Below are 22,582 nucleotides of genomic sequence, written 5' to 3'. Positions count from 1 at the left end.
TTTTTCATATACCCCAAACATGGACTTACAGTAATATAATATAAAACAAATATTCTCTTTAAAAATAAATCTAGCTGTTACCTTCTCCAGAACAGTTTTGCTGACAACCAGCTCACTAACCCAGATAGGGTAGTGTCTTTCTTCTATGGTTGCAACGCTTCTTGCATACATGTACTTTTACCTTACCATTAGCTACAGTATTTTGAAGACACATGCTTTACCCATTTGTCTCCTCTAATAGGCTTTAAGGTTGGTGAGGTTTTTCTTTTTGTTTTTTTTTCAGACTATATGATTCTTAAGCCAGCACTGTTTTCACTTTTTGAAGACTCTAGCTAATAGTAGAGGGGGCCCCCATATTTATCTAAGTCAATTCGGACTTTTCACTTGCAAAATTGTAATAGAGGAAACAACTTCTTTTTATCATTTATAGTTCTGACACTCTAAATAGTGCCTGAGAATTAACCCACATATCATTTATGTCTTGGCTATGCATTATAGATATGGTTAGAAGTAGTTGTATAAGTACAACAGTGTAAAATCATGTAAGTTTTTGTAGGCTATGGCAAATAAATGACTTTTATCATGAGCTCATATGAAAGCCACAAGACTTTAAAGCCAAAGTTGTAAGAGATGACTCTGACTTGATCACTATGTGGGTAATGAAGTGTGTTGTGCATTGGGATATATGGAGATTACTCAAGCCACTGCAGTTGGTCAAACTAAGAACTGATAGAAACCTGAAGGAAACTAATGGAGGGAAAAGGAGGGAAAAAATAATTAATTTTAGTTATATTTCTGAGGTTAAATCTATATATTAATTGATAAAATTGATATGGGAAGAATAAATTAGCAGGTAGTATTTGCTGAAATAGGGCTGATTTTAGTGGGAATTGGTTTCTGGGAGCAAAAAATTGAATGTACCAACTTTGAAAAAATACCTTTAAGACTTCCAAGTGGAGGTGATAAATATGAGAGTTACCAGTGCACAGACTCATACAAACTGTGAGTATGATTCATTTAAGAAGAGAGTTGTACATGGGAAGGAGACCTAATACATCAATAATATCAAGCCCTCAAGAACTCCAGAGATTTGCTGGACAAAGAATCTGCAAATCAAGAGCAATCAGAAAAGCTAGAGAAAAATCAGGGGAGCTTCAAGGAATCTAGAAGAAGAAAAAAGAATTCGTTAAGATATCAGGAGAGCTTCAGCAATTCTGCAAATCAGAATTTGAAAGAAAAAAAAAAGATTTCAAGAAGGAGAAACAACTGTGCTAAGCACTACTGAGAGTTACGAAAAATTAGAACAGAAAAAAAGGTATTTTTTGTGTTTATCACCATGAAAGCCTTTGGTAGAAAGAGTTTCAAAATTTGGAGGGGAATAGTAGAGGTAAGATCCATATCTAAATAAGCTGAAAAAATATGAAAGGTGATGAAAAGGAGACAACTCTTTCAATAGTTTTTATTCTAAAATTGAACAGGAAAAGTAGAATGCTTGCTAGAGGGCAATGAGGATGAAGAGAATGTTGTAGTGCTTGCCTTGGTGGTTTGATGGGAATTATCCAGTAGAGAGGCAATGATAAAGGAGTACATGGGATGTCTGGGTGGCTCAGTTGGTTATGCCGCAAGCTTTGGCTCAGGTCATGATCCCAGGGTCTGGGAATTGAGTCCCATATCAGGCTCCTTGCTCAGTGGGGAGCCTGTTTCTCCTGCCTACGGCTTCCCTGCTTGTGCGTTCTCTCTCTCAAATAAATAAATAAATCTTTTTTAAAAAAGAAGGAGAACATTAAGATAATTGGAGAAGGGAAAGTAAAGGCTGATGGGACCAAAGTACATGTGAAAAATTTGACTGCTGCTGAAGGAAAGGGTGTTTTTTTAATTGTATCAGGGTAGAAGATGATAGTGCATTAACATGCAGATAGGTTTATAAATTTGGTTATAAAAAGATGAGAACACTTCCATCAGTTGGCTTCTATTTTTACAATAGCTAGTGAGATTAATTATAAAGTCTTGAAACAAAATAAGCATACAAAGAAGGCTTCCTGTATATTCTATACTTCAATATACATTGGATGTTGAAAGGAGTAATAGAAGTGCTTTGCTGTATTTTCCCCACTCGTTATTCGATTATCTGGCTATTTGAACTATACTATTGATGGAATTAAGGAGATAAGATAAACTCCAAATTTTCCAGATAAAATATAATGAAAAAGTAATAATAACTAACATGTGGCTCTTACTCATTATAAGGCATTGTTCTAATACATAAATATCAAGTTTTATCAGGCATTTTACATTTTATTAAGTCATTTAATCCTGTATGAACCCTATAAATTGGATATTATTATAGCCATCTTATAGTGAGTATACTGAAGCACAGAGAATTAAATAACTTGCCTAGGCCACGTAAGTGGTAAAAATAGGATTCAAATCCAACCTGCCTGTCTCCAAATTTTAGACTTCTACCACTATAAAAGACAAATTACTCTTGAGCAACAAGATTATTTCATATATTCATTCATCTAACACATGTACTTTTTGGCATCTACTGTTTAGTTTACTCCATACCCCACCCCTGCAGAAAAGACCCTCCTCTCTGCAAAATACTAGGCTAATGGCTAGGAATGGAGGATGAAAGAAAACATGAATCCTACTCCTATGGAGCTTATATCTAGTTTGATACTATGTCTAAGAATTTCTACATAGAGCTTTAATATAAATGGATTGTGATAAGGTTTTTTGTTTTTAAAGGTTTTATTTATTTTATTTATTTGAGAGAGAGACAGAGATCACAGGTGGTAGCAGGAGGTAGAGGGAGAAGCAGACCTCCCCACTGAACAAGGAGCCAATGGGGTTTGATCCCAGGACCCTGAGATCATGACCTAAGCCAAAGGCAGACGCTTAACTGACAGAGGCACCCAGGCATCCCATATTGTGATAAATTCTATGAGGAAGGGATTGATATCACAGGTAATAAAATATATCAATTCTTTATGTAAAGAATAAGAATAAGAATGTGAAGAGGCTTTAAATAATGGATAGAATTTAAGCACATATGCAGATAAGGAAAAGAACATACTGGACAAAGCATAGAATAATATAAGCAAAGTGCCGAAGACGGGAAGATGTTGTGTATGTATAGGGGAAAAAAATGAAGCTCTTTCCCTATGATGAAGGATCCTAGGCTTAAAAGTGCAACTATCCTTCATTCTGTAAGTGGAGAACCATGAAGGTTTTGTTTCCATTTGGGTGCATGATATGATTAGAATCCTGTTTTAGGAAGATATATTCTATAGCATGGAGCAATGTCTAGAAGCAGAGAAAGAAATTGGGAGACTTTTTTTTTTTTTTTTTAAGACAGAGACGGCTTGTGGGTGCATGCTAATAGGAGGGCTGGGAGGGGCAGAGGGAGAGAGAATCTCTAGCAGGCTTCATGCCCACTGTGCAGCCGCTTGTGGGGCTCAATCTTACGACACTAAGATCATGACCTGAACTGAAATCAAAAGTCTGACATTGAACTGACTGAGATACCCGGGTACCCTGAAACTGGGAGACTTTGGAAAACTGTTAATGGGATTATGTTCAATCAGCCAATGAGAGACATCTCAATCATCATCTACAAAGTAAATGTAGTTAGTAGACGCTAGTTAGTATATATGTAGTATATATGTAGTTACTATAAAGTATGGCTCCTATTTTCAAAGAACTTGCAGTCTCATAATTCACTGCATTAAGCTATGAAAGAGCAAACTGATGTATGTTGGTAACTGATACTGTGATTTATAATAAGAAAAATATATTTGGTCTTTGTCTTTGGTTCTAGCACAGAACTCCTAAAATGCTTGGAATTTTCTAAGTGATGAGAGAAGAGCAACACAAATGTCTTGTTATGTTAGCTGATTTTTGGCTCATACCTAAGACTGGTTGCCAGGGGAACCAGCCCCATGGTTAGAGCGTTGGAAAGTTCTGTCCCACCCTCAACACTGGAAAGTGGTGAGGAGATGGAGATTGAATTTGATTCTAATGGCCAATGGTATACTCAATAATGCCTATGTAATGAAGCCTCTGTAAAAAACCAGAAGGACTGGGTTCTAAGAGCTTGTATGTTGGTGAGCACGTGGAGATTTGGGCAGAATGGTGTGCTTGGAGAGACAGCATGGAAGCTTTGTTCCCTTTCCCCGTACCTTGCCCTATGCATCTCTTCTGTCTGGCGGCTCATGAGTTATATCCTTCTATAAAAAAACAGTAGTCTAATAAGTAAAATGTAAAATGTTTCTCTGAGTTCTGTGAGCCACTCTCGCAAATTGAACCCAAGCGGGGATTAGTGGAACCTCTAATCTATAGCCAGTTTGTCAGAGCTCAGGTGTTAACTTGGACTTGTGATTGGCATCTGAAGGGTGTAGGGACTATTTTGTAGGACTGAAACTTTTTAACCTATGGGAGGTGACCCTATCTCCAGGTAGACAGAGTGTCAGAATTACTTTGAATTGCAGGACACCTGGATGGTGTTGGAGCATTGCTTGGTGGTATGGGGAAAAATATCCCAATCCCCCATATGAATTGAAATCGATGACCAGAATCTTTAGTAACTTATTAAAGTTGTGTTTTCTATCCCTGATCTTTTTATTCTAGGCCAGCTTTCTCATGCCAAGATTTATACAGAAAATCAAATAACACAAAAGAATACTTTTTCTAGGTGGTTCCCCAGACCATATCCTATTTACTCTAGAACTCTAGAACTGAAATTCTGTATTTTGTTCCTCTGTGTCTAGTGCCTTGCTTTGGACCCAAACTTTTAATAGACTTTTCAAGACACTTTGACTTTGTATCCTGGTATATTACCTTTTATATTTGCTAGACTTGATTTTCTACTTCACTTTAGACTGCTTCCTTTTCTAATGTTAATATTCCTATGGCCCCTAGTGAAAAACATGCCTGTTTGCTTCTTCCCTGCTGCCACCTAGGTCCTACCCTTCTTTATGGTCACTTCAACTTCCATCAAATCTCTACCAGTGGATTTGCATTTGACATATAAAGACTTTAAGATAATTTTCTATTAGAAAAAATAAAACTGTTGTAGACTATAGTTATTAGAGATGTAATTTTGGTAAAGGAATTAGTTAAACATGGGAAACATCTTTTCCTAAGACCAATAAGCATAACTTTTGGAAAAAAAAATTGTATTTGCCATGGGTCCTATAATCATAACTAGGTTTGTCAGAAAATAAACAAATAGACCCAGAAATATATATTGATTCAAACATAATTACCATTTATTTCTGGCTTCTGTAAGAATCCAAGTTTGATTAATTCTGGTGAATACATAGTTTTTCAAGCTGTGATTCAGGGAGCCAGGGTCCTTCCACACTGTGGATTCGCCGTCTTCTAGGGCCTTATCCTTATCTCTGTCTAGTGAGTCAGAAGAAGAAAGAAGATATAGAGAAAATATATTCATTTCCTTAGACCAGAAATGACACATATTACTTCTGTTCACACTTTACTAGAGAGGACTTGGTCTCATTACTATACATTACTAACAAAGGAGGTTGAGGGATTTGTGTGTCCAATAAGAGAAAAAACAATGATGATGGTAGCTATTCATTTCTACCAGTTAAGACAAATAAGGTAAAATGGATTACAAAGTCCTTTACAAGTATAAGCTAATAATAACTAAGTGTAAAAATAATATGCCCCATTAAGTACTAAGTGTAAGATAAGATACTGCTATTCAGTCATTGCCAGTTAAGTGATTGTGAGAGATAATGCAGGAAATACAGAAAATCAGTGCATTTTTGAGTTAAATGGTTTCAATAGTGATTTCCCTCACCAAAATCACTATTAAAACACAAGTTTACAAAGAACATCAGTGGGGAAAATGCTCCTTAATAAAGTCAATAACATGTTCTTGTCATCTTTATTAATGTAGCTTTCAAAACAATAGGGGCAGAAAATAAACTGCTTAGCATTTGTGAAATGTATTATATTTGTCTTCCATATGATGTAGGTCAGAAGGAGTCTGAAGATGAAAGTGAGAATGAAGAATTGGATGCCAGTTTTAGGATATCAGTGTTCAAACTACCCATACATACTTCAGAATCACTGAAGTATGCAGCATTATTGAAAGAAAAATATTATTTTCCTACATATGTCCAGCCATTTCCTACTACTCATCAAAAACCAGCAATCAATAAAAAAGACATGCTGTTGAAGAGTAATGTAAGAAAAGAGTTTTTTACAGCACACAGAACTGGTATAAAACTCCAAACACTTTGGGATATTGATAGATATTACTCAGAACAAGAGAAGCAGGAAAGCCATAAGAAAAAAATAGCGGCTATCACCATTGCACAAGGTGCCCAAGAAAGAGTTCACTCAACTGTTCAAGAAAACCTAAATAAGAAAAAAAATGCTGCACGAAAGCTAATTGCAAAAGATAACGAGACAATTCAGGGTGGTTTACTACAACTTTGGCAGGACAGATTCAATTACCTCAAAAAAGTTAGAGAGAGGAGAGCTATGTTTCTAGCAGAAAAAAAACAAAAGACTGAAGATCGTTTATTAATTCAAAACATAAGTAATGAGCGCACTCTTTTATCCAAAGGAATTATTAAAATGGACAGATTGAGGAAGAATCAAGCTGTCTTACAAGAAAAATGTCTGATTGTTCAGCAAAGACTAGAAATGGAAAAATATCAAAAGAATTTATTAAAACAAATGAAGGAAATCAGGTAAGTACAGTTTTGATATTATAGAGGCTTTTAAGTCAATTACATGTTAATATTGTATACTAAGTATTGGGACCTAATAAACAGTACTTTGTTTATAGCATTCTCTTTGAAAAATAGAGACAATAAAAAAGGACAAAAATGTTCTTATATATTACCAAAGATGAGACAATAAAACAACTCCGTCTCATCCCTACCTCCACCTCAACCAACAAAACCTGCTTCTTAATGAATGGCTATTCTTTTAAATGACAATCATCATTAGCGTCTGAAACCAGTCTTTTACAACTCAGTCTCTCTCAAGTGGCAACATCTAATAGGTTTCCTTATTCATTTTACTTTTAAAAGGAGTCTCAAACTGATCCTTTTCAATCCCACTTCTCCCATTCTAATGCAGACTCAGAGTCATTCTAAGATTCACAATTTATCCTTCAAATTGAGAGTTCCATCTGCATTCTCAAGATATCCTTTCTTCAACCCAAATCTGTTCTCTAGCCAAGCTTCAACTGTCTTTTATTTTTTTTAATATTTTATTTATTTATTTGAGAGAGACAGACAGAGCTTGCAGGGAGGGTGTTGGGAAGAAGGAGAGGGAGAAGTAGACTCTCTGCTAAGCAGGGAGACTCACCAGGGACTCGACCCCTAGGACCAGGACCATAAGACCATGCATGACCTGAGCCTAAGGCAGCGACTTAACTGACTGAGTCATCCAGGCACCTGCCCACAACTGTCTTTTAGTATATGTGCTGCCGAAGCGAGCACCACAACTGTCTTTTAAAATTAAGTTCTGATCATATTACTTCCCACGTAAGTATATTGATGCTTTGCCATTGTCCAACAGAATAAAATCAGAATAGCATTTCAGACGTCATACTTTGTTCCAATTTAACTAGACTGGTCTCACCAAATTTTCTGCTTATAGCCTTTCCTTCTTCCCCTAATAGCACTGTTTGCTCCATACAGACTAAATTATTCCCAATTCTCTACCCAAATTTGTAGTTTCTTATTCCAGTGACCTTACTAGTTCTATCCCCTTTTTCTTAAAATATGAACTTTGAAAGAGTACTACAAGCCCATAATGTTAGTGCTATCTACATATTATTATGCAACACAAGCCTCTTTTATTATTGTGCAAATTAGAGAGATTTGGAATGTTCACATTGGTGAGGGGTTAGTGCCTGTATGAGAGGACAAGGCACGTATTTCTCCAGGGAAACACATCACTAGTGGCTGATGCTTGGCTGAGTGTGACTGTATTTCCATTTGTCCCCTATTTGCCCCTGTCATGCAGTGTATGAACTGTACAACCACTGACAAAACTCATCCTTTTATTATTCATCCTTTAGTAACCAACTGAAATGATACCTGTACTTTTTACCTTTCCACAACTGTTCTTCTGGTCTGAATTAATTCCTTTCATTTGGTGGTTCTTCCTTAGTACTTGATTTAGATCTCAGTTGTAGCAGTTACCATGAGATGGCCTTTATCAGTTTAGCTTGTAAAGACCTTTATGAAATAATTTGGTCTATCTTTTCATTTCTAGTACAGTAGTTTCCTAACTAGTTTGTAAACTAGTACAGTAATTTCCAAAATCTATTCAGTAATTATTTATTGAAAAAAATAGGATAAAAAAAGGTTTTTGAATTAGTAATGATTGCATGTAAGTCCATTTAAGTCATATGCTAGATCCCTGGGGCAAGCGCAAATATGTATATATATGTGTGTGTCTGTGTGTATCTATATATCTATATCTGTATCTGTATCTATATCTATAATACATATATAATGTATGAATATATGTTTGTATACTGTATATATACATATGTATATTAGTGTGCTTAATACTTCAGCCATTGGAATGAGAAATAATGTGTATTTTTTCAGAATGTGTAGTGAAGATATAAAACCAAAATTGTTAAATATATACTAAAAATATAATTAACCAAATTTTGAAAATAGCTTCACTAATTATTAGAATAGGTATCTATCTTAAAATAAGTTCTTATTTCATGATAGTAAATTTTTCCTACACTTTTTTTTTTTCTATCTCTCTGTGATCATTGGCATTTCTACTAGGGAACACCCTCCATTCAAATCATTTAAATGGTAATTCATTTTCAGCTATTGAAGATGTCAAAGTGATATGGGGACATAAAGATTATTTGACACCAATAAACTGAAAATCTAAGTGGGAGATAAGTCACCCAGCAATAAGACTACCAGAGTTAAATAATAATACAAACATAATATAAGAACTTCAAGACAAAATTAAAATTTCTAGTTAAATGGTAGGTAATAAATAAATGAGAGTAATCTAGGACACCTTAAAAGAGAAAGCATAACTAAATATCAAAGTGTTAATTCATTTCAATTCTCCCCAACACCCCCATATAAAAATTAATAACATATTCTTCATCCTTTAAGAACCCACCATTCAGTGGCAGGTATAAGCATATACTTGAATCATTACAAAAAATAGAAGTAGGAAATTACAGTTGTCAATTTGAATTTGGAAAAGCAAAGTACTGGGGGAAATCATAATTGGCAAAGTGGATGAGCAAAATTGAAGAGTTTAGAATAGGTAACATGGAGGGGAGAGGAAGGAGGTAGTGAATATTGCTCTACTCATAGCAGAGATTTTTTTTTAAATTTTTTATTTTTAATAAACATATATTTTTATCCCCAGGGGTACAGATCTGTGAATCACCAGGTTTACACACTTCACAGCACTCCCAAAGCACATACCCTCCCCAATGTCCATAATCCCACCCCCTTCTCCCAACCCCCCTCCCCCCAGCAACCCTCAGTTTGTTTTGTGAGATTAAGAGTCACTTATGGTTTGTCTCCCTCCCAATTCCATCTTGTTTAATTGATTCTTCTTATACCCACTTAAGCCCCCATGTTGCATCACCACTTCCTCATATCAGGGAGATCATATGATAGTTGTCAAAAGAAATGAAATCTTGCCATTTGCGACAACATGGGTGAAACTAGAGCGTATCATGCTTAGTGAAACAAGTCAAGCGGAGAAAGACAACTATCATAGCAGAGATTTTTAAAGAGGGATGATTGAAAGTGCAGTTGCTTAAGAAACATTAAATTAGCTTAGAAAGGGACTGTAATTTCAGTGGACAGTCACATGGTAAAGACCATTAGGAATCCTACTTAAAAAAATAAAACTTATTTTAAACATGCATTTTACCACAGAACCTTTATTTCAAGAAATGTCTCAGAATGCTAATCCTCAGAATACACTTGGGACAAAGCTCTCTCAAACAAATTCAAAATTTTTAAAAAATTGTTTCATGATGATTTTTAAATTTTAAACTAAACTTAGTGCAAAGACTCTGAAAATTAATATTGACTCAAAATATATTAAGCTATATTTAATAAATTTAAACTATTAGTTGTCAAATGATTTTTTTATGAAGAGTATAATTGACATATACCATTATATTAGTTTCAAGTGTACAACATAATGTTTTAATAGTTCTGTATATGGTAAAATGATTACAATAAGCCTAGTTAACATCTGCTTCTACACATAATTACAATTGTTTTCCTTGTGATGAGGACTTTTGAGATTTAGTCTCTCAGCAAATTTTAAATACACAATACAGTGTTATTAACTATAGTCACCATGCTATATATTCCATCCCATGACTTATTTTATAACTGGAACTTTGTGTCTTTTGACCTCCTTATCCATTTTACCTACTCCTTATCCCCCACCTCAGGCAAGCACCAATCTGTTCTCTGTTATCTGTAAGTTCAGTTTGTTTAGATTCCATACATAGGTGGGATCATATAATATTTGTCTTTCTGTCTAACTTATTTCACTTAGTATAGTGCTTTCAAGGTCCATCCATGTTGTTGCAAATAGCACAATTTCCCTCTTTTTATGTATAAATGATATTCCATTGTATATATACTAAAACTTCTTTCCAAAGGATATTTTTTAGAGCATAAACTGCAACTCACACTATAAAATGAACACATCAAAGATTTTATTTAACTAATTAAGGAACCAATAAGATGTTTTAGCCAGTTCAAATGACAATTCTTGGAGCACGTATATATAAAGGCAATCAGGAATGCCAAAATAAATTTAGTCATTATCCACCAGTGATAATTATAACTCCACTGGACTAAATTCGCTTATACTTTTATAGACAAGAATCATTTGTATTACTCATAGCTTTCTTAAACTTATATAGTGTTGTAGAATAGATCAATGAGATTGAAAGACACAGATAACTCTGAAAGGTGCACTAGAAAGGATCCCAGTACTCGTTTTTTTACTCTTTCAAAGTCTTTTACACAATTTTGTCTGATATTAGATTGGAGCTTATCAAGTCACAGTTTTATCCTGGTGACATTTTTAACTATCCAAACAGTGTAAATACATATGCCTAAGGCTTGCCTAGAAATACTTAGCAATCCATATTGCTGCTTATTTCATCTACATTTTTAAAAGCTGATTGCTGAAGTATAGTTTACATATAGTATTACATTAATTTCAGGTATACAACATAATGATTTGACAATGCTATGCGTTACAGAGTGCTTACCACCATAAGTGTAGTTAACCGTCTGTCACCATACAACATTATTACAATAGTATTGCTTATATTCCTGATACTATACTTTTCATCTCTCTGTGCCCGAGGGGAAGTGGGTAGGGCGATGGGTGAAATAGGTGAAGTGGATTAAAAGGTACAACTTTGAATTATAAAATAAACCATTTATAATTTTAAATGTTATCACTAAAAAGTAGTTTGTACTAGAAAAGAACATAAAGTAATAAGAAAGCATTTGCCTTTTCCTAGTTAAAAGCAATTTTTAAACTATTTACTGAAATTCTTTATATAATATCTTTTTAAGTATGAAAATATTTTATATATTTCTCCGCCAAAATTTAAAAACATCTTCCTTAATGTATACTGTGTGTGTGTATGTGTGTATGGTTTTTGGAAATAATTTTTCTATAATTTAGTATATATTTTGGAAAAGAGAATGAAAGCTAGTCTAGTATATCAAAATACAAATCTAGTGCAAATCAATGTTAGAGGAATTCAATCAGCTTAGTTTTATCACAGCAAATTGAATGCCTGGCCATCATTAATTTGTAGAGGATACAGAGTCAAATGAGTTTCCTAATGTATCTTAACTGAATTATCTTCTCTTGCAAGCTGTTGCAAAGATATTATCCATCTCCTTGAAAACACACAGGAATAAAACAATATTCTGGCTATGTAGGTAACATGTCCTAAAAGACATTACTGAGTTTTATTATAAGTGTTTTTCAAGTAAAGATTTTGTATCAATATGCAGAAGAGAGCAGTGAGTCAAAAAGTAAAGTCTGGCCAGAGACCTCAGCAATTTTTCAGTTCTTTTTCTCCCGATTCTTCATTAATGTATCAACCACTTGACCTAAAAGCATTCTGATGAATCTCAATTGCTAGGGAAGTCATTACTGAGAATTTAGTTCCTGATCCTGCTGTGGAATGAGGAAGCATGAAAAAAGAAAGAGGAACCATAAAGCTCTAGTTTAGAAAGTTGATAAACTATCTGCAAGGGTATTTAAGACTGAATTAAAAATGAATTCAAATGAATTTGAAATGAGAAAAAAATATATCTCAGGTAAAAGCTGGTCATGAAATTTCCAAAATATTCTTATTCATACTCTGATGAAAGTTCTCAGGGCAGAACAACAGGGTGTCCATTTTGCAATAAAGTATCAATTAGCATGGAAAATCTGGCACATATGGCATTTTATCTAATTACATCATCTTCTGCTTGTCCTTAGTTTGGTCATCAGCTTACCTCCTAGACTACTCTCTTCATTTACTGTGGTGTTTATATCCTGATTTATAAAGCTCTTCTCCATCCAATTCAGCTGTAATCACAGTGAACTTCCAAATTCATAAGAACAGCCCTCCCAATTGCCTAATATTTTTGGATCTCAACAACCTTTAAACTCATTTTCATAGACACATAAAGGCTTTCTCATCACTTGGAACTGCCCTACCTCGTAAATCTTAAATCCTTGTATACTTATTTTTGAATAAAATATTTTATCTTTTCAATTCTTGTCTTCTTTTATTTCACCACATGAATTATTCAAATATATTATGACACTCGAGCCTCAAATAAACTTCCTTAAATGTTTCTTTTCTTTTTATTTCTACCGTGGCTTCCAGGATTCTTCATATCAGTTATTCTTTTCTCCATTTCATTCAGTGTCTCTGAAGTCCTTTCCTTTCATTGCCTCCACAATGCTAACCACCCCAGCTCCTACCTTGGAATAATCCAGCTATCTCTATGCTTTGTGTTCAGGTTAAAATGACTAAAAGAAATCACTAGCTTGTAAATTTACACTAATATTAATTGTATGGCCTCCAACTTTAGCTTCTCCCTCAGTTGGTCACTCTTTTTCCTCTTATCTGTAACAGTACATACATGGCAATAAGAACTCTGAACATGTAATTAAGGGTACTAATTCATGGATCTTAAAATAGAGAAATTATCTTGGATTATCCAGACAGGCCCAATGCATCACATGAGGCTTTACATGTAGTAATAGAAAAGAAAGGCAGAGAAATTGAAAGTAGGAGGATTCTATGTGACATGGCTGCCTTAAAGATGAAAGAGACAATGTGGAAAGAATGAGAAGGAGATGAATTCTGACAACAACCAAGAATCTGGGAAACAGGACCTCACATCCTGGATGAGAATCACAGCTGTGGGGCCCATGGGTGGCACAGTCATTTGAGTGACTGACTTGTGGTTTTGGCTCAGGTCATGGTATCTGGGTCTTGATACTGAGCCTGCATCAGACTCCCAACTCTGTGAGGAGTCTGCTAATGTTTCTCTCTGCTCCTCTGTGCACTCTCTCTCTAAAATGAATAAATAAATCTTAAAAAAAAGAAAGAAAGAAGAACCACAGCACCGGCTGACATCTTGATTTCAGCCTTGTGAGAAACAAAGCAATAAACCCAGCTAGCTAATCCATGCTGTGCCTGGACTTTTGACCCATGAAAACTGTGAAATAATAAAGTGGTTGTTCTTACAAGCCAATACCTTTACAGTAATGTGTTACACAGCAATAAGAAAATACAAACTTTGGGGCGCCTGGGTGGCTCAGTGGGTTAAGCCGCTGCCTTCAGCTCAGGTCATGATCTCAGGGTCCTGGGATCGAGTCCCGCATCAGGCTCTCTGCTCAGCAGGGAGCCTGCTTCCCTCTCTCTCTCTCTGCCTGCCTCTCCATCTACTTGTGATTTCTCTCTGTCAAATAAATAAATAAAATCTTTAAAAAAAAAAAAAAAAAGAAAATACAAACTTTAACTTTGTTCTTCCTTTCCCAAGATTGCTTTGGTTAATATCAGACCTTTGCATTGACATAGAATTGAAATTTTAATAAATTCAAAATACCTAAGTTTAATATTTATTCATCTTAATCTTATATCTTAATATAATCTTAATCTAAATTTGATCTTCTATAAATGTAAATCAAATTTAAAAGTTAATTTCTACCAAAAAGACTCTTAGCATATTCATTGGGGTTGCATTGCATATATAGATAAATTTGGGGAAAATTAACATCTCGATAATACTGTCTCCCAGTCCTTGAAATGGTGGAACTTTCCATTAATTTAGGTCTTCTTTAATTTTTCAAAAATAGTTAATTAAAAATAATAATTTTCACTCATAAGTCTTGTATATATTTTGTTAAACATATACCTAAGTATTTGTTTTTATTTTTTTGATGCTATTGTAAATGAAATTATTTCTTAGTTTTATTTTACAATTATCTGACCCTGGCGTATATAAATATAATAGATTGTTATTTCTCACTCTTCAGTACTTTTTAATAGTTTAGTTTTTTTTGTTTTCATTGTGTTCTTTTGTTTGTTTGTTTTTTACATTTAGTCCAGAGTTTATAATTGTTATCTGTATGATGTTTATTTTAATACATTTTTTAGACTGAGTTAATACTATTAATTACATGTGCAAAGTCCCTTTTGCCATGACTTCTACTCTGCTACATGTCCAGATATAGCTACTCTTTAGAAATCCAGATTCAAAATAGTTAATAGCTAATTTTCATTGAATGATTATTAAATGTCAGGCATTCTAAAGGCTTTAAATGTATTGGCTATTTAGTTCTTACTAAATCCTATGAGTTAGACTATGAGTTAGACTACCACTTCTTAAAGATAAAATGATTCAGACAGAGTTTAAATAATGTGTCCCACATCTCACAGTAAGTTGCAGACCTGCATCTCAACCCCAAGCAGAATGGCTTTACTACATTTTCTCTTATCCATTAACCATTGCTTCTCTCTGGTCAACTATGTGAGTATTACCACATGGACAGCCAGGATCCTTAAACACAATATTACCAAAAGAGAATTCTGATATTTCTTTTCATCTGGCTGCTTTTCCTATATTTCCTATCCTGATGAATACCATTATTATCCATCCAGTAAAATGAATTATTAAATGTCAGGCACTGTTCTAAGGATTTTAAATGTATTAACTCATTTAGTATTTTACTGAACCTCGTGAGTTGGATTATCCCCTTTTTATAAATGAAGAAAATGAGGTAAAGAAAACTGAAATAACTTATCTAAAATCACATAGTCAGTAAGTTGCAGACTTTCTGAATTTGGCCTTTCTTCTACTCCCTAAATGCAGATTTCTGAGTATATGTAAATATAATTTTTTTTTAATAAACATATAATATATTTTTATCCCCAGGGGTACAGGTCTGTGAATTGCCAGGTTTACACACTTCACAGCTTTCATCATAGCACATACCCTACCCAATGTCCATAATCCCACCCTCTTCTCCCAACCCACCTCCCCCCAGCAACCCTCAATTTTTTTTGTGAGATTAAGAGTCAATCATGGTTTGTCTCCCTCCCAATCCCATCTTGTTTCATTTATTCTTCTCCTACCCCCTTAACCCCCCATGGTGCATCTCCACTTGCTCATATCAGGGAAATCATATGATTGTTGTCCTTCTCCAATTGACTTATTTCACTAAGCATAATACCCTCTAGTTCCATCCACATTGTCACAAATGGCAAGATTTCATTTCTTTTGATGGCTACATAGTATTCCATTGTGTATATATGCCACATCTTCTTGATCCATTCATCTGTTGATGGACATCTAGGTTGTTTCCATAGTTTGGCTACTGTAGACATTGCTGCTATAAACGTTTGGGTACACATGCCCTTTCGGATCACTACATTTGTATCTTTAGGGTAAATACCTAGTAGTGCAATTGCTGGGTCATAGGGTAGCTCTATTTTCAACATTTTGAGGAACCTCCAAGCTGTTTTCCAGAGTGGATGCACCAGCTTGCATTCCCACCAACAGTGTAGGAGCATTGCCCTTTCTCTGCATCCTCACCAGCATCTGTCATTCCCTGACTTGTTAATTTTAGCCATTCTGACTGGTGTGAGGTGATATCTCATTGTGGTTTTGATTTGTATTTCCCTGATGCCGAGTGATATGGAGCACTTTTTCATGTGTCTGTTGGCCATCTAGATGTCTTCTTTGCAGAAATGTCTGTTCATGTCTTCTGCCCATTTCTTGATTGGATCATTTGTTCTTTGGGTGTTGAGTTTGTTAAGTTCTTTATAGATGTTGGACACTTTATAGCCCTTTATCTGATATGTCATTTGCAAATATCTTCTCCCATTCTGTCAGTTGTCTTTTGGTTTTGTTAACTGTTTCCTTTTCTGTGCAAAAGCTTTTGATCTTGATGAAATCCCAATAGTTCATTTTTGCCCTTGCTTCCCTTGCCTTTGGCGATGTTCCTAGGAAGAATTTGCTGTGGCTGAGGTCGAAGAGGTTGCTGCCTGTGTTCTCCTCAAGGATTTTGCTGGATTCCTTTCTCACATTGAGGTCCTTCATCCACTTTGAGTCTGTTTTCGTGTGTGGTGTAAGGAAATGGTCCAATTTCATTTCTCTGCATGTGGCTGTCCAACTTTCCCAACACCATTTATTGAAGAGGCTGTCTTTTTTCCAATGGACATTCTTTCCTGCTTTGTCGAAGATTAGTTGACCATAGAGTTAAGGGTCTATTTCTGGGCTCTCTATTCTGTTCCATTGGTCTATGTGTCTGTTTTTGTGCTGTCTTGATGATGACAGCTTTGTAATAGAGCTTGAAGTCCGGAATTGTGATGCCACCAACTTTGGCTTTCTTTTTCAATATTCCTTTGGCTATTTGAGATCTTTTCTGGTTCCATATAAATTTTAGGATTATTTGTTCCATTTCTTTGAAAAAAATGGAGGGTATTTTGATAGGAATTGCATTAAATGTGTAGAGTGCTTTATGTAGCATAGACATTTTCACAATATTTGTTCTTCCAATCCAAGAGCATGGAATATTTTTCCATTTATTTGTATCTTCCTCAATTTCTTTCATGAGTACTTTATAGTTTTCTGAGTATAGATTCTTAGCCTCTTTTGTTAGGATTATTCCTAGGTATCTTATCATTTTGGGTGCAATTGTAAATGGGATTGACTCCTTAATTTCTCTTTTTTCTATCTTGTTGTTGTTGTAGAGAAATGCAATGGATTTCTGTGCATTGATTTTATATCCTGACACTTTACTGAATTCCTATATAAGTTCTAGCAGTTTTGGGGTGGCGTCTTTTGCATTTTCCACATATAGTATCATATTATCTGCACAGAGTGATAGTTTGACTTCTTCTTTGCTGATTTGGGTGCCTTTAATTTCCTTTTGTTGTCTGATTGCTGAGGCTAGTACTTCTAGTACTATGTTGAATTGCAGAGGTGATAATGGACATCCTTGCCGTGTTCCTGACCTTAGCAGAAAAGGTTTCAGTTTTTCTCCACTGAGAATGATATTTGCGGTGCATTTTTCATAAATGGCTTTGATAATATTGAGGTATATGCCCTCTATCCCTGCACTTTGAAGAATTTGATCAGGAAGGGATGCTGTACTTTGTCAAATGCCTTTTCAGCCTCTATTGAGAGTATCATATGGTTCTTGTTCTTTCTCTTATTAATGTGTTGTATCACATTGATTGATTTGCAGATGTTGAACCAACCTTGCAGCCCTGGAATAAATCCCACTTGGTCATGGTGAATAATCCTTTTAATGTACTGTTGGATCCTACTGGCTAGTATTTTGGTGAGAATTTTTGCATCTGTGTTCATCAAGAATATTGGTCTGTAATTCTTTTTTTTTGATGGGATTCTTGTCTGGTTTGGGGATTAAGGTGATGCTGGCCTCATGAAATGAGTTTGGAAGTTTTCCTTCCATTTCTATTTTTTGGAACAGTTTCAGGAGAATAGAGATTAGTTCTTTAAATGTTTGGTAGAATTCCACGGGGAAGTTGTCTGGCCCTGGACTTTTGTTTGTTTGGAGATTTTTGGTAATACTTTCAATCTCCTTACTGGTTATGGGTCTGTTCAGGTTTTCTATTTCTTCCTGCTTCAGTTGTGGTAGTTTATATGTCTCTAGGAATACATCCATTTCTTCTGGATTGTCAAATTTGTTGCGTAAAGTTGCTCATAGTATGTTCTTATAATTGTTTGTATTTCTTTGGTGTTAGTTGTGATCTCTCCTCTTTCATTCATGATTTTATTTATTTGGGTCCTTTCTCTTTTCTTTTTTGATAAGTCTTGCCAGGGGTTTATCAATTTTATTAATTCTTTCAAAGAACCAGCTCCTAGTTTCGTTGATTTGTTCTATTGTTTTTTTTTTTTTGGTTTCTATTTCATTGATTTCTGCTCTGATCTTTATGATTTCTCTTCTCCTTCTGGGTTTAGGGTTTCTTTCTTGTTTTTTTCTCCAGCTCCTTTAGGTGTAGGGTTAGGTTGTGTACTTGAGACCTCCTTGTTTCTTGAGAAAGTCTCGTACCACTATATATTTTCCTCTCAGGACTGCCTTTGTTGTGTCCCACAGATTTTGAACCATTGTGTTTTCATTATCATTTGTTTCCATGAATTTTTTCAATTCTTTAATTTCCTGGTTGACCCATTTATTCTTTTTTTTTTTTTTTTAACTTTTTATTTTTTATAAACATATATTTTTATCCCCAGGGGTACAGGTCTGTGAATCACCAGGCTTACACACTTCACAGCACTCACCAAAGCACATACCCTCCCCAATGTCCATAATCCCACCCCCTTCTCCCAAACCCCCTCCCCCCAGCAACCCTCAGTTTGTTTTGTGAGATTAAGAGTCACTTATGGTTTGTCTCCCTCCCAATCCCATCTTCTTTCATTTATTCTTCTCCTACCCACTTAAGCCTCCATGTTGCATCACCACTTCCTCATATCAGGGAGATCATATGATAGTTGTCTTTCTCTGCTTGACTTATTTCGCTAAGCATGATACGCTCTAGTTCCATCCATGTTGTCGCAAATGGCAAGATTTCATTTCTTTTGATGGCTGCATAGTATTCCATTGTGTATATATACCACATCTTCTTGATCCATTCATCTGTGGATGGACATCTAGGTTCTTTCCATAGTTTGGCTATTGTGGACATTGCTGCTATAAACATTCGGGTGCATGTGCCCCTTTGGATCACTACGTTTGTATCTTTAGGGTAAATACCCAATAGTGCAATTGCTGGGTCATAGGGCAGTTCTATTTTCAACATTCTGAGGAACCTCCATGCTGTTTTCCAGAGTGGCTGCACCAGCTTGCATTCCCACCAACAGTGTAGGAGGGTTCCCCTTTCTCCACATCCTCGCCAGCATCTGTCATTTCCTGACTTGTTGATTTTAGCCATTCTGACTGGTGTGAGGTGATATCTCATTGTGGTTTTGATTTGTATTTCCCTGATGCCGAGTGATATGGAGCACTTTTTCATGTGTCTGTTGGCCATCTGGATGTCTTCTTTGCAGAAATGTCTGTTCATGTCCTCTGCCCATTTCTTGATTGGATTATTTGTTCTTTGGGTGTTGAGTTTGCTAAGTTCTTTATAGATTCTGGACACTAGTCCTTTATCTGATATGTCGTTTGCAAATATCTTCTCCCATTCTGTCAGTTGTCTTTTGATTTTGTTAACTGTTTCCTTTGCTGTGCAAAAGCTTTTGATCTTGATGAAATCCCAATAGTTCATTTTTTCCCTTGCTTCCCTTGCCTTTTGCGTTGTTCCTAGGAAGATGTTGCTGCGGCAGAGGTCGAAGAGGTTGCTGCCTGTGTTCTCCTCAAGGATTTTGATGGATTCCTTTCGCACATTGAGGTCCTTCATCCATTTTGAGTCTATTTTTGTGTGTGGTGTAAGGAAATGGTCCAATTTCATTTTTCTGCATGTGGCTGTCCAATTTTCCCAGCACCATTTATTGAAGAGGCTGTCTTTTTTCCATTGGACATTCTTTCCTGCTTTGTCGAAGATGAGTTGCCCATAGATTTGAGGGTCTATTTCTGGGCTCTCTATTCTGTTCCATTGATCTATGTGTCTGTTTTTGTGCCAGTACCATGCTGTCTTGATGATGACAGCTTTGTAATAGAGCTTGAAGTCCGGAATTGTGATGCCACCAACGTTGGCTTTCTTTTTCAATATCCCTTTGGCTATTCGAGGTCTTTTCTGGTTCCATATAAATTTTAGCATTATTTGTTCCATTTCTTTGAAAAAGATGGATGGTACTTTGACAGGAATTGCATTAAATGTGTAGATTGCTTTAGGTAGCATAGACATTTTCACAATATTTATTCTTCCAATCCAGGAGCATGGAACATTTTTCCATTTCTTTGTGTCTTCCTCAATTTCTTTCATGAGTACTTTATAGTTTTCTGAGTATAGATTCTGTGTCTCTTTGGTTAGGTTTATTCCTAGGTATCTTATGGTTTTGGATGCAATTGTAAATGGGATTGACTCCTTAATATCTCTTTCTTCTGTCTTGCTGTTGGTGTAGAGAAATGCAACTGATTTCTGTGCATTGATTTTATATCCTGACACTTTACTGAATTCCTGTATAAGTTCTAGCAGTTTTGGAGTGGAGTCTTTTGGGTTTTCCACATATAGTATCATATCATCTGCAAAGAGTGATAATTTGACTTCTTCTTTGCCAATTTGGATACCTTTAATTTCCTTTTGTTGTCTGATTGCTGAGGCTAGGACCTCTAGTACTATGTTGAATAGCAGTGGTGATAATGGACATCCCTGCCGTGTTCCTGACCTTAGCGGAAAAACTTTCAGTTTTTCTCCATTGAGAATGATATTTGCGGTGGGTTTTTCATAGATGGCTTTGATGATATTGAGGTATGTGCCCTCTATCCCTACACTTTGAAGAGTTTTGATCAGGAAGGGATGCTGTACTTTGTCAAATGCTTTTTCAGCATCTATTGAAAGTATCATATGGTTCTTGTTCTTTCTTTTATTGATGTGTTGTATCACATTGACTGATTTGCGGATGTTGAACCAACCTTGCAGCCCTGGAATAAATCCCACTTGGTCGTGGTGAATAATCTTTTTAATGTACTGTTGAATCCTATTGGCTAGTATTTTGTTGAGTATTTTCGCATCTGTGTTCATCAAGGATATCGGTCTATAGCTCTCTTTTTTGGTGGGATCCTTGTCCGGTTTTGGGATCAAGGTGATGCTGGCCTCATAAAATGAGTTTGGAAGTTTTCCTTCCATATCTATTTTTTGGAACAGTTTCAGGAGAATAGGAATTAGTTCTTCTTTAAATGTTTGGTAGAATTCCCCCGGGAAGCCATCTGGCCCTGGGCTTTTGTTTGTTTGGAGATTTTTAATGACTGTTTCAATCTCCTTACTGGTTATGGGTCTGTTCAGGCTTTCTATTTCTTCCTGGTTCAGTTGTGGTAGTTTATATGTTTCTAGGAATGCATCCATTTCTTCCAGATTGTCAAATTTATTGCCGTAGAGTTGCTCATAGTATGTTCTTATAATAGTTTGTATTTCTTTGGTGTTAGTTGTGATCTCTCCTCTTTCATTCATGATTTTATTTATTTGGGTCCTTTCTCTTTTCTTTTTGATAAGTCTGGCCAGGGGTTTATCAATTTTATTAATTTTTTCAAAGAACCAGCTCCTAGATTCGTTGATTTGTTCTATTGTTTTTTTGGTTTCTATTTCATTGATTTCTGCTCTGATCTTTATGATTTCTCTTCTCCTGCTGGGCTTAGGGTTTCTTTCTTGTTCTTTCTCCAGCTCCTTTAGGTGTAGGGTTAGGTTGTGTACCTGAGACCTTTCTTGTTTCTTGAGAAAGGCTTGTACCGCTATATATTTTCCTCTCAGGACTGCCTTTATTGTGTCCCACAGATTTTGAACCGTTGTATTTTCATTATCATTTGTTTCCATGATTTTTTTCAATTCTTCTTTAATTTCCCGGTTGACCCATTCATTCTTTAGAAGGATACTGTTTAGTCTCCATGTATTTGGGTTCTTTCCCAACTTCCTTTTGTGGTTGAGTTCTAGCTTTAGAGCATTGTGGTCTGAAAATATGCAGGGAATGATCCCAATCTTTTGATACCGGTTGAGTCCTGATTTAGGACCGAGGATGTGATCTATTCTGGAGAATGTTCCATGTGCACTAGAGAAGAATGTGTATTCTGTTCCTTTGGGATGAAATGTTCTGAATATATCTGTGATGTCCATCTGGTCCAGTGTGTCGTTTAAGGCCTTTATTTCCTTGCTGATCTTTTGCTTGGATGACCTGTCCATTTCAGTGAGGGGAGTGTTAAAGTCCCCTACTATTATTGTATTGTTGTTGATGTGTTTCTTTGATTTTGTTATTAATTGGTTTATATAGTTGGCTGCTCCCACGTTGGGGGCATAGATATTTAAAATTGTTAAATCTTCTTGTTGTACAGACCCTTTGAGTATGATATAGTGTCC

The 22,582-nt window shown here is 35.6% G+C and overlaps 1 protein-coding gene across 6 annotated transcripts in view; it reads left to right on the top strand.

Moving 5' to 3' along the window:
• The window catches only part of LRRIQ3 (leucine rich repeats and IQ motif containing 3), a 218,557-nt gene that overhangs the window by 188,324 nt on the left and 7,651 nt on the right, over positions 1-22,582 (top strand). For 5 of the 6 annotated variants that reach the window (XM_082686579.1, XM_082686578.1, XM_082686577.1 and 2 more), the window contains one exon: positions 6,002-6,725. In XM_082686579.1, the coding sequence (XP_082542705.1) occupies positions 6,002-6,725 (724 nt within the window). The remainder of the gene's footprint in view (positions 1-6,001; positions 6,726-22,582) is intronic. The other variant, XM_082686580.1, reaches the window with a different exon arrangement.

Source organism: Mustela nivalis (genome assembly GCF_964662115.1).
Source record: "Mustela nivalis genome assembly, chromosome: 10".
Classification (NCBI taxonomy): domain Eukaryota; kingdom Metazoa; phylum Chordata; class Mammalia; order Carnivora; family Mustelidae; genus Mustela; species Mustela nivalis.
This window is presented reverse-complemented; position numbering and strand designations above follow the sequence as displayed.